Below are 13,532 nucleotides of genomic sequence, written 5' to 3'. Positions count from 1 at the left end.
CTTTCTCAAGCAGCAACTCATACTTAATCTAAAAAGTACCAAAACACAAAAAATAACAAGATTAACAGAAAATCTTACAAACACACTCCTGATTTTACTACTCTGTAATTAATAAGCTGGATTAAAGCCGCAAAGAAATCAATGCTGTTATCTTATAATGTAATACACTGTTTTAAAAAGTGCTTTTAACATTAAATTCCAAATTTTTCCTGTGCTTAAATGATTAAAAAAAAATTACAGTGAGGTCAGATATTTCAAAGAGATTAGGCTTTGGTTTAGGGTAGTCAGAACTTTAATATTAAATACTAACCTAAGAGAGAGGGCCTATGTAATTTTTATTACAATAAAAGTAAAAATTAAAAATACAAATAAACCTATGCTTACCTATGTGATTGGTTAAACGGGAAGATAAAATACATCCTTCTGTTTAGCAAAAATACAAAATTTATAGAAAGACTGTATTTAGTTTCAAATTGGCAAGTGTCAGTTAATATAAAAGGGGCCTACAAGAACGCTGTGGAGGGACTTTTTACAAAGGCATGTAGTGATAGGACAAGGGGCAATGGCTTTAAACTGGAAGAGGGAAGATTTAGCTTAGATATAAGGAAGCAATTCTTCACTGCCAGGGTGGTGAGACACTGGAACAGGTTGCCCACAGAAGTTGTGGATGCTCCATCCCTGGAACTGTTCAAGGCCAGGCTGGATGGGGCTTTGAGCAACCTGGTCTGGTGGAAGGTGTCCCTGCCCATGGCAGGACCTAGATTATCTTTAAAGTCCCTTTCAACCCAAACCATTCTACAATTCTATGGTATGATATGAATATTGACCAACGAAATTCAACCTGCTATTCTTCAAGCAAATAACTAAATATCCTCTTATATAGAACAAAGTCAAACTAAATCAACTGTCTACTGGTAATGGATTTCAAACAAGATTAAAACTGGATTGAATGGACATCAAACAGGACTCAATCAAAATGGTTTAACTCAGTAACTGTGTTGCTGCCACACATCTGATGGGACATTCACAGAAACTATCCAAGGGTGAAAGGCAAGGACAGCACATGCAAGCACACGATCAAATGCAACGTGATTGATGAGCTCTCCACACTATACCACTGACATTCACAGACAGTGATATTGTCACTGCGACCATTTTTCTGCAGGACAATGTAGATAGTATCCAGCTGCAATTACCCTCTTCGGATGCTTTCATCTGAGCTTGTTACTCTAAGCTCCCTTTATAATCAAAGAAAAGGAAAAGGTACTTCTCGCTATGTTTCGTATACTAAAAATATCCTTCCAGTGACATGTAAGTGTGGATATCTAGGTTAGACATTGAAGGCTAGGCCACATATCTAACATTTGGGTAACTGAATCTTCAAAGACAGCAGATAATTATCAGTTTGGTTTCATTCTCTCTCATTCTATCATTCACATGGGCCCAAAAGTTGGATTGTAAGAGAAAAGACAGGGAGAAAGCATATGCAACCATGAGAGCTTCAACTCCACTACCTGGTGTTGATATCAACCACTGCCCTATACATTGGATTTAGAATAAAGCTGAGCACAGAAACAGTCCACCTGTACACTGGTGGGTATAAGAGTGCAAGGTTTTTCCTCACTCCATCTCTAAATTCTCTTTTGGTCCTGGCAAATCTAATCTCTTAGGTTTCACAGCATACAAAAAAAAAAAAAAGTTTTCAGAAATTAGCATTTTCAGAGGTTTCCAGAATTATGTATTTTAACAGCAATGCTCAAGTAACTACTGCCTGTGACAGAATGGAAGAGCCACATCCACCAAAGAAGGCATCTCAAAAACTTTTAAGTAAGTTTTGGTTACATTTACTATCACCGTAGCACCTGAGAGCAGGTACTTACATTTGAATTCTATGGAAAAGTACTTATCCCATCAAGTTTGGCCTCTGTCTTAAAGAGCAGGCAGGGATGAACATCCTTATTTAATGGGCATAACTACATGCTTAGTACCTTCGCATGGTAGGCATCCTGTAGTATACCTTTATATCTGCAGTCTTAATCTCTCTACAGTTATACCAGTCCATAAAACAACAATAATAAAGACAAATAGTACTTGCCCTGCAAGCATGAACTACAACATTGCACAGGTTAACTGCAGTCCTTAGACAATGCATGACTTCCCATTTGCACAAGACCTGATTTTGCCCCTCAGAACATCTTTGCACAAATAGAGATGGTATGTACTCAAGACATTAAAACCTTACTAGCTTTCTGTTCATGCTAATCAGAATTAAATATTATCGACTCTATTACTGATTAGCTTTAAAGGAGCATTTAAGGAGACTTTCATCAAGTTATTAGATCCCTAAGATGATAAATATGTAACATGAAGCCCATGAATTTTCTCTGGTAATTTCATTGGTAAGAGACCTGGTAAGAGCGACTGTGTATCATACGAATTCTATTATCCAGTAGATAGAGCTGAATTTCAAATGTGATTTGGAATCAAATATGCTTACAATATTCTAAAGGTCATGTGATATTCTCCAAAGTCTCCACTGTATCATCCAGAATGTCCTTGAACACAAGAGCTGGAAGGTTATCTTTGGGTAATATTTCCCACTAACATGAATTAAGCCAATTACAAGACAAGAGTAAGAAATCACCCTACAGACACAAAGTAGAGGCAAGATTTTCTTGATATTTTAACAAATCTTCATCTTAAAAGACAGACATTGCCTCTCAACATTACTGTTAATCTAACAAATCAATCTTGAATAATGTAGGTATGTGACACTAAATAATAAGTAAGCATATGGTTTACAAATAAACACATGGTATATTTGAGTTAGGAGGAGAAGTCAACTTGGAGGTCATACTGAAAATACAGTAACCAAAATGCTAAAAACTAAGCTGTTATTTTTGAAAACAGGAGGCAGAGATTTCCAGTGAAAAGCAAAAGAGATGGCCCAAATTGGGAGTTTATGGAAAAAGAGCTGAGCTGCCTTCCAGTACTTGCTTAAAAAAAAAAAAAAAAGTAGATGGCATTGACTTTAAGATAGATCCAGAAACATCCATTGCTTGTTTCTATGTTTCAATAGGAAAAAAAAAAAAGAGATCAATAATAATAATAAGTTTATATAATCTTCTACGTTCTTTCCAGGCAGGCAAGAAACCTGTTAAAGTGAATTTGAGGCCTTTTTTTTCTGTAGAATGCCTTTTACTGAAAAGCAAGTAACTTTAGCATCTCCCATACAAGCTTACAGTCCAGTAGTTCATAGGCAAGGTGTACACTGTACTCTAGCAGCATTGATTGGAAATCAAAGATAAAAACTTCCACAGAATATCCTACAAGTCACGACTTTGATATTGATTGCACAAGACAGCCAATCCCATCCTAATTAATTTTGGGGGGGAGTTTGTTGGTTGGTTTGTTTTGGTTTATCTTGTCAAAGCAAATTTATTTTCAAAATCCAAACTGTTATTTCAAAATATTCTTATGAGCCAGTGACATAAGACTAAGGCCTAGAAACAAGACTATTCCACACATCAGTGCCAAGGCAAATATTTAAAACAAAACCAATAATAATTAAAAACTTCTTCAATAGCCTGTGCGCAAGACTAATTTCTCAAACAAGACTAAAGTTTTTGTTCTGAAAGGCACGTTGAATTAATTGTTATACTACTGATCACTGTGTGTAGGGATTGATTCACGGACTCTGGCGCGGGTAAAACCAAAGACCTTTATTGTTTACAAGTTTGTGCTTATATAGATTCACTAGGTGTCCATGCGCTCTAGTTTGTTCATGGATTGGTTAACCCCTGCTGTCCACGCGCCGCGGCTAAGCTTTTAATTGGTGCTGTTAATCAAGACACGTGTCTTCTAGTTTGAGTCTCACAGCTGTGCTTCAAAACATTTTTATCTTCAGCTCACTTTCTGCGCTTGCTTCATTACTTACTTTCTCAGACTATTTCCTTCAAGGCTATGTTGTTCAAGGTCGCTCGCAACACTCCCTGTGAATCCCACAACTGTGACACAAGACAATGTTCTCAAAAGTAATTAGCAATTTTCAGAACTGTACTGTCCAACTGTCCAATTTTTTAAAGTCTCAGCTGTGAAGTTCCCATTGACTTGCCCTCACCCCTCTTTTCAGCGGTGAAAGTTGTTGCACTCTTAGGTAATTCTTAAAGAGAGAACGGAAGCGAGTTCTTAACAGTAAAATAGACATATTAACAAATATCAGAAGGAATAGCTTCTAAAGGAAGGCAAGCAATTTATATTCAATTCAGTCAGACACTTAATACTTCACTCACAACAGCTGCTGTCTAGCAACGTGTTCAGGGAGATGCATTGCTACAGCAGACTTCACTTTTAAGGGGCAATATATGTTAGAAATGAACCAGGTTGGACACCTAATGCCACAAGTCACCCTTCAAAACTTTGGCAATGTTGAGTTTTGAGTTTACTTAAAAGCAGAAAACTAAAGATGGATGAGAACAACCAGTATTTTTGTTGCAAGAGACTAAATGATTTATATTACAATTTTCATTACAATAGCACCTATTGAAGGAATGGGCAAAAAAAAAATTCAGGCGGACTTATCTGACAAGAAGTAAATAGGTCCATTTTCAAAAGGACTAATGCCTTAGAATCTATGTGATGCTTCCTATTCAACGTATTAGGGTAGCTTCTTAACTAACAGAAATTATTACAACACTACTAGCTTGAATGAGTTATGACAACATGCACACACTGAAGAGCTCATCCTTCTTTTCTTCCAGCTTTTATTTACATATCTAAGATACTGCCTGCCAGAATACACATATTTTTACAATATCTCAAAAAAGCGGAAATATGTGCTTGAGGTATGATTTGTTTTATATGACACAAAATTACTAAGTAATATCTGAAGGCTGACTGTGGTTTAGGAACAGGATGTGCTACAAACCTTTAAAAATGCAGATAAAAAATTACACAGAAATGTTTTGACAGGTGTGTTCACACAACTGAATGTAAAGTTTGCTTTTTCTTCACAGGAGGCTCAGTTTCAGACACAAGGATTTTAAATGAATTATATATATATATATATGAAATCTGGGCATGGATGAATGAATAATGAGTAGATGAACGAGTAAATGAGTGATCACCCTTAGTGAAAATTTGAACCCATTAAAACGAATAATGAATAAGGATGGAAATGCAGTTTGACAACTCAAGTTCACTTATAAGGAGACACAAGAATGCATATTTTAATTGCAGTTGAATTCAAAGCTAAAAAAAGATGCCAGTATGACAGAAACACTTATACTTTTGTCAACCACTTCAAATAACAGGGGGTTTATATCATATGTTCAGTATATTCCATGAATCATAAGACCTATGGCCAAAAGCGCAAAACTAGATACTATTTGCATATTACTAAGTACAAAGCAATACATTAAGCATGCCCAAATATAAGGAATGGAACACCTCTCCTATGAAGAAAGGTCAAGAGAGCTGGGGTTGTTCAGGCTGGAGAAGAGAAGGCTCCACGGAGACCTTATTATGGCCTTTCAATACTTAAAGCAGACTTTTAAGAAAGATGGGGAAAAACTTTTTAGCAGGCCTGCTGCGATAGGACAAGGGATTATGTTTTCAAACTAAAGGAGGGTGGATTCAGACTAGATAAAAGGAAGAAATTTTTTACAATGAGGGTGATAAAACACTGGAACAGGTTGCCCAGAGAGGTGGTAGACACCCCATTCCTGGAAACATTCAAGGTCAGGTTGCACAGGGCTCTGAGCAACCTGATCTAGTTGAAGATGTCCCTGCTCGTTGCAGGGGAGTTGGACTAGATGACCTTTAAAGGTCCCTTGCAACCCAAACTATTCTATGATTCTATGTAAATGATGTTTGGCCTTACCATTCAGCATTTATATTCATATATACACTCAACATTATACAGTAAATTAACTCCTCTTCACCAAACAAAATGTTGCATTACTCAACTGGTACTACTATCTATCCCTAGCCATCTGAATTTCTTTCTGCCTCTTGTGAGCTCTGAAATCACAGCTCTGCGAACAAATACATTTGTGAAAACCAAAGCTTCCAAGTGGACCTGACTGCAGTGTGACATAGAAAGTGACTTCAGTAGAAGCTGGATCAAATATTGATTACAAACTAAATTATAAACTCGTGATAAACTAATATCCCCTGGCCTTCTTGAAGCCTTTTATTATACCAAACAGAAGATTGTAAAATACTGCTTGACATTGTGCTATTTGACATAACATTACTAGAGCATCAAACTACTTTGGTTACGATGAATCCACTCCTGTAGGTCTGAACATTTGCTGTGGCTTCCACCAGAAACATCCAAGCTACACAAAAAATTGTCAATGCTGTAAATGCACTATCATCAGTCCATTGCTTGAAAGCACTGACTTCTAAATTCCCTATTTAGTTCAGACTAATTGCCAACTTGTGTTGTCTTAGTCCTATACATTACAAATAAAGGAAATAATCTGAAAACGTACTTGATTATCTGCAATCCCAAAGACATTTCTCATGCAAATAATATTATTGCATTTTTTAAGCCCAGAAGGGAAAACAGACTAAAAAATGACAGTATTTTTACCAGTGCGTTTCTCCTGAGATAGGCAACTGCTATTTCAGAAAGAAACAGCTACTTCCTCACGCACAAGACAGCTCAAACCAGCTATGAAACACAAAAGAAGTAGATACAGTCTGCTTTTGAAGATTTTCACAAGGTCAATGATACCCTCAGGTGCTCCAAGACTAGGCTTCAAATTCAAACTTCCTGCCGCGGCCTCCCAGCTCACTACATCCTGTCTATGAGTTGTTCTTCTCTGTCGTGCCTGTTTTATAGTATTACAAAACACATCCTGCTGCTGCTTTCATAAGCATTAGCTGGAAACCATTTTACAGCCATCCTGTAGTGAGGTAGAACCCATGACACTGTCTGCAAGAGAGTCATCAGGAGTGAAGGCAGGAGAAATACAGAAGAGATGTATTGCTCCATCGTCCTTTTTTCCTGCCTTGAATTGGCTGTGCAACTTCAGATGGTTAATTTTGAGTGAGATGATAGAAGTGCTCACATTAATCCAAAATTTAGAAATGTCAGATTCTAAATGAGGAACAATGTAACAGATTGCAATAGTCAAAAGAAAGAAACTCCGCTTCTGTGATCAACATAAGGTTTATTGCAAAACTTCTGTGCCCTAATGATAATGTGTGAACTAACAATTTTCCTTAACAATAGTTTAGCTTCCTTACTGGGAAAAGCCCAAAGCATTTTCCTTTTTATAACTAATGTGCAGCTATACAATTAGAACAACAACAGGTATGCCAGATGGTGCATATAAAACTGAAACAATAACACTTAGATAAGCTAACTTTCCAATTTTAAAACAAGATTCTAAAAAAGTGTAATGCAATATTCACACCAAACAAGTATTCAGTACTTTTCATAAGTAAGGGTGTAGACCATACTCCGTTGTACTTTCAAGAAAAAGTGAAAAAACAATAAAAAAAATCTAAATTTTGGAGGTCAGGCATCAGATATTGAAGCCAAAAGTTTAAATGCCTCTATTAAAGGATTAGGGCATTCTTGGACCAGAGTTATTAAATTATTAGAGAGTGCTAGAATACACTTGCCCACTTGTTGCATTCTTGCCCAGGTACTTGTTCTTACTTTAAAAGACTCGGTGCCGGACTGGATAAATATTTGCTTTTATCATCTGCAATCAATACTAAAAATATGTTGCTCTCACATAAAAGTGAAATTGTTTCTGAATTAACATCTTGATCCAGTATTTTTCATTCCTCAGGACACAAGTATAAAAAGTGTAAGAAAGAAGTATAAAAACAGATTTTTGTCCAAATTGGTACTAAAATTGATACTGCCATCATTTGCAGAACAATTTTTATCTACCAATGACTACCAATGACATCTGCTTGTTCTGCATAGTTCTTACAGCTGTGCACCACCTATATCTAACACAGTTATCATTGTAAAGCTCTTCTGATATACAAAAGTAATATTACCAATATTTTACGAGTGGGAAAGAGAATGAGAGAAACCTTAAAGAACACAAACAAGACCTCATGAAAGATCTGCTGGCAGGAAAAAGCCTTCAAAATCCCATACTGGCATTGGCCCCACTCATTCCTTAAGGATTCACTTTAGACTGGGGCTGTGAGACTTTTAAAAGATACCCACCAGAATCAAGGCTCCCTTTCAATAACCTCTGTACAAAATAAACTCAGCCTCTACCCAAGCAGACTTTGGATCTAAGAACCCATTTCTGGGTTTTCAGTAGCGTTAGGAGACATTTAATAACTAAATCTTGCTCAGCTGAAGTACGCAGTGAAGCATCTTCCATGTTTTGAAAGCTTTACTAAGAAAAACATAGGATCTAGGAGAGTCTTGCAATCATGCACATGCTGAGCCCCAGAACCACCAGACGAAAAAAGGGTGAGACATGAAATCAGTTCTGTAATTAAGGTACAAAAATTAAAGCAAAGCCAAAACTATTAAGCTGGAAATACAACATCTTGATAAATGCAGGCAAGAGTAGAGAGAGGCATCATGCCACTACACCTTATGCCTTTTTTATCTGGTTATTATTCACATTGATAGAAAACTGTCATTCTTTAATTACAAAAGATCTGGGTTTTGACCTCAGTCCAGAAAAAATTTGCACTTACCTTATTCAAATTTTCATCTTTAATGGAATCTTCGTAAATGAAAATTTTGTCCTCTAAAGACTTCTTCAGAATATCTATCTTATTTCTATTCCGGGATCCTGTTTTTTTCATTTTAGAATGCAGCTGTAAGAAGATGAGCACAAAATGCTTTATTTGTAAGAGGTATATGAGGATGCTAACATTCAGATTATTACTTGCTATTATTGGCAGTTCTACCAATTAATGAAACACTTGGCAAGGATGACATTCATGAAGAAAATATTTCTGAAATGAAGATGCCACCTATTCATTCAGAAGATTGCTTTCAGACATTCAGACAAAGTTGGAAATGTCTTTTTTAATTTCTTTCAAGTAGAATTATATATTCATCCTTTCCACGAAAGCTGCTAGCACATAAATTTGATTTTAAACAAGCTTCAGCAGCGATTTTAACTGATAGGTTAGAGAAGATTTTAACTGATAGGTTGTCTCCTCAGCATGGTTAAAAATGAACAAAGAATATTAATTTAAGAACTACATTGCTTTCAAGACACAGTATACGAATCACAAATGAACCATGATAGTATTAAGGGGCACTGTTCCATGTAATCAAATTATTCTTGACCTTTATATTTCTTTACAAGAATATCAACTAAGTATAATGTACTCTTGGGGAAATTATAACATCTGTTCAACTACAAGGCTTTGCAAAGTCATTTCCCTTCTTTAGTAATTCAGAAATTGTTAAGGTTTTGAACTAGACTACTTCCCAGTATAATTAATCCAAGTTAGTTTACACATTTAGAAAACATAATTGAACCAAAACAAGGCAAAAGAAAGTCCTCCTTTTTATGATGGTATTAGATACAATTTGTATAGGAAACACTTTTTTTTCTCCTCCTATTTAAGAACTGAAAATAATTTATGATTCCACAGGTTTTACATTTTACTGAAGGAATTAAACACCACTCACAGAGTTCTTTTTAAAAGTGCTAGGTTTGATAGACAGATAGACTTCTTGTTGGGAATGTGTCTCTAACTTTGAGTGAGTATGCCTCATCTTCTACATTTCTAGATTTGAAAAAAAACAAATCAACCAATCAATCAACCCACACCCCAAACCCAACCCTTCTGTATATGCCCACTCTTTTGGAAAGAACAAACAGAAATCAAGCCCAAATTCTTGCCAAAAAAGACCAGCTAATTCAGGAACTATACTCTTCTAAATGGACAAGACCATGGAGGATTTTTTTTTGAAACTCCCTAAATCTTTCCTTGATTGAGTGGCAAATTTAGTAATTTGTAGGGGTTGCCAGAGAAATTTCAGTCTGGGCGGTAAAGGGCCCAACCTGTCATTGATATTCAGAGCCAAGCTCAGCACTACTCAAACTTTTGGCATTTCGGTGGACTCTCCTCAGAGATGCAGTCCCTTTTGGCCACCCACTTCTTTATAACTATGTCGCCTTCTTGGGAGAGCTGGAGGACATACAAGCAGCAGAAATACACAGATGTACGTGAAAAACATATTTATCCAACTGCTACCCAAACAATTATCTTTAAGGTCCACTGATCCATGCAGACAGAAGTGTGCATTGCTGTCGCACCTATGAAGAAGCTACGGACCCATATCTGCAGCCAAGGCCAACAATCCGCAGTTATACCCATGAACCCCTCCCACATCCCCACACTGATCCGACATCGTTCCCACCTGTTTATTGGTCATTGCCAAATTCTGATCAACTTTCAGCATTTCTGCGTCCCTCTGCTCCACCTCAAAAGCATGAAGCAAGGTTCTTGCTCTTATCTTGGGCCAAGCCAAGCTGCTGTCCACCTGAGAGAGGCAGCAGTGCAACTCTTGCCTCGTTCTAAGCAATTCCTCTTCTGATAGTGAGAGGGGGAAACTTAGAAGCTGCCTGTTAAAAAACAAAAAGCCATTTGCTGTTTAGTGATATAGGCAAAATTGCATAAAATGTAAGAGACATGCACACAAATACTTTACATGACAATAAGCATCCTTTTTTGTCTTACTCATATATCAGTTAAAGATTCCACATACAGGACTGAGCAGCTCAACATGTTCAAAATATCCTTGAGGATAATTTAAATTCTGCACACAGAACTTCCTAGACGGTAAAGTTTCATTTCCAAGGGGAAACAGTTTTTGAATACTTAAAAAATACATAAATAATTTTTAGCACATTCTCTATGCACAGAATCCTTCCAGCTCTTCAGACAATACAATCCCTGAACTTAGTGCTGAAATTGAGATAAAAGCTTCCCATAAAGCCTCCCTGTGCTGTTTCCCAGCACTTAGCAGTCACAGCTACTGAGAGGGGAAAAAATAAAATAAAAAAGTCTCTCTTTATTATAGATTCGTATATGTCATCCCTCTCAACACCAAGTCACAAGGTTTCCAGCTGTTCTTTGTAAAAAAGCTTTTAGCAGTCTGAAAAACACAGAATATATTTTAGCAGTAATTTGGATCACTCAAAGTTCCCATTTTGTAGAAGCAAGGTTCTCAACATAGAAGTCGGGGGAACTGATCCTCAGGTCAAGCTGAAGCTGACTTAAAAATAAAGCATTCATCTTCCAGTTGTGACTAACCTTAGACTACATTCATCATCTTATCTTGTGACTGAAATATTCCCTTTCATAAAAAATAGCATAACTTTTTGTTTGGAAATTTGCTCTATTCCCCAAAAAGTGTATTTGTCTTTAATGCATGCACAGCATATTTTTAAAAAAGTAGTTTTCTTTTAAAAAATATATTATACTGTATGTTCCACTAGGACCGATGCTTTTCTTCAGTATATCACAAGCCTATACCACCTCATCATTTCACTAAAATATTTATGAGTTTAGAAATTCTTATTTTTGTTTACTGATTCAGCAAAATACAGCTAAATTCTATATTAAAAAATTTTTAATGCATGACGTTTTTCTCATTAAAAAATGACTTACTTTAGGGCAATATTACTCCAAGCAAGCATTTATAGTATACTTAACCATTTCTCATGTTGTCTTAAACTTTTAGAAGAAAATCCATACCATATATACATATACATAGACAGAGATATAAAAGAAAATACAGCAAATCACAGTTTTGTCATGTCTGTTTAAGAAGGACTTTTAAGCATTAATTATCTTCACAAATATTTTGGTCTAACTCATGGTCTCTTTGATAAGCAATAAAAATGAAAAGCTATCATTCAAAATAGTTCTTTGTGAAAACTAGATAGCAGATGAGAACATAAACATGAGAGCTGGCATCTGTCACCAAAATATCAAAATTAGACAGTGGACTGAACATAAAGACAGTGACATATTTTAAGGGGCTTTTTGATAGAACAGTTGTGCAAATGCTACATTTTTTGTACATATCTTCCGGTATTTTACTGGAAAATACCAAACAGCTTACTGTTGCTATAAATAAAGATGGCATCTAATAAATACAACAGGCAACACTGCAGGCTGGAACACAATTATCAGGGAATTTTAAGTCAGAAACAGGAAAGACCCGCTGGGTCATACAATCTACTTCCCTGCTCCTGCAGGTTTGCTCTCAGCAACGTAAATAAGAGATAATAAGACAAGCTAGAAAATACATTGAAATGGCTTATAGAAAAGTATTTAAAATGCTCAATAAAATACAAAGCTCTTCTGTTTTGCTTCAAAGAAGAGGTATGAAGGAAAAACCTTTACTAATCTTTCCCCCCGCCTCCTTTCCCTCCCCTGTTCAATCTCTCATGCCTGGTTTGCTCCAGGGGCAGATAGACTAATATAGGTTTGCCTGTTCCAGTTGCTTCCCCTAAAACTGAAATTTTGACAGCACACTATTTTTTCATGTTCCTATGTCTGTAACAACGTCTGTTACTAAACAGACATGGTATAGGAAATGCAGTACTGTAAATATTCAGGCAATACAACAACTAGTCATAAATATACTTGAAAGATAAGAAGAAATGCAAACAAATAGTGCCAATCTCTCAGGGACCTTGCTGCCCAGTCTGAGCCACCACACATGACAGCTCTCGGCCGCAGCCACGGTCTCCCCCTGTGCAAGGTCCCCCAATGACAGCAAGGCCACTACTCACCTTCTCACCTCCCCAGGGTCATGTTGTAGCAGGCAGCAATGGCTGATAAAGTGCACCTGGGGTCAGCAAACCTCTCTGCAACATTGTCTGTGTCACGATGCCTCTCTGGCTCCGGGCTCAGTGCCAGGGGCATTTCGTCAGCAGGCCAGCTCGGCCAACTCTCATGCACGGAGCCCATGAACTGGAGAGGCAGGCTACCGCACTGTGTATTTATGCAATATGTGGAAATACTGTGGCAGAGCTTAAAATGAACCCGATGAGTAAGGATTGACTTGTGGCTGGAAAGAATACATTGAAATTGGATGTGGTGCTAATTAGGCCTGACATACTAAATGGCATTTTCAAAGTGCGAGACCTCTGAGAACAGACTGCGAATAATAATGAAAGATGTGCAGGTGAAACCTGACACGGAGTGAAAGGAAGTATCAAAATATCACTCCACCTTCTTGGTTTCAAAACCGCTGTTTTCCAGGATTTCCATTGCAGTGCTCACCTGCTAGCACCACAAGGGCTGAGCACTTGCAAAAAAATCAATTCCCAAGTATCCGACAGAGAACTGATTGTTAGGAATTATACCCAGACAGGTGTAAAAACTCCTACTTCATCTCTGTTTGCAATAACAACTAAGAAAAGGGTGCAGAGAGATACTTGCATGAATACTGATCGTTCCCAGCTCCTTAATTTTTTTTGTTCCAAAATGCTCGTTTCCAGTTCTTGGCTTAGCTTCCGCTTAGTGAGCTGAAGCAGCTCTTCAGCAGCCACGCTCTT

General features: G+C 37.0%; 1 protein-coding gene across 1 annotated transcript in view; it reads right to left on the bottom strand.

Moving 5' to 3' along the window:
* EVC2 (Ellis van Creveld syndrome 2) overlaps nucleotides 1-13,532 on the bottom strand; it is a gene marked incomplete at both ends in the record, with an annotated part of 27,650 nt that overhangs the window by 4,213 nt on the left and 9,905 nt on the right. Inside the window, 4 exon segments of the mRNA XM_009700933.1 lie at nucleotides 1-28; nucleotides 8,692-8,814; nucleotides 10,379-10,579; nucleotides 13,413-13,532. The exon segment at nucleotides 1-28 is cut by the window's left edge and continues 227 nt beyond it; the exon segment at nucleotides 13,413-13,532 is cut by the window's right edge and continues 30 nt beyond it. Coding sequence (XP_009699235.1) covers nucleotides 1-28; nucleotides 8,692-8,814; nucleotides 10,379-10,579; nucleotides 13,413-13,532 — 472 coding nt within the window.

This window comes from Cariama cristata, unplaced genomic scaffold (assembly GCF_000690535.1).
Source record: "Cariama cristata isolate BGI_N322 unplaced genomic scaffold, ASM69053v1 scaffold30035, whole genome shotgun sequence".
NCBI classification, from domain to species: domain Eukaryota; kingdom Metazoa; phylum Chordata; class Aves; order Cariamiformes; family Cariamidae; genus Cariama; species Cariama cristata.
The sequence above is the reverse complement of the archived record's forward strand: the minus strand, read 5'-3'. Positions and strand labels throughout refer to the sequence as shown.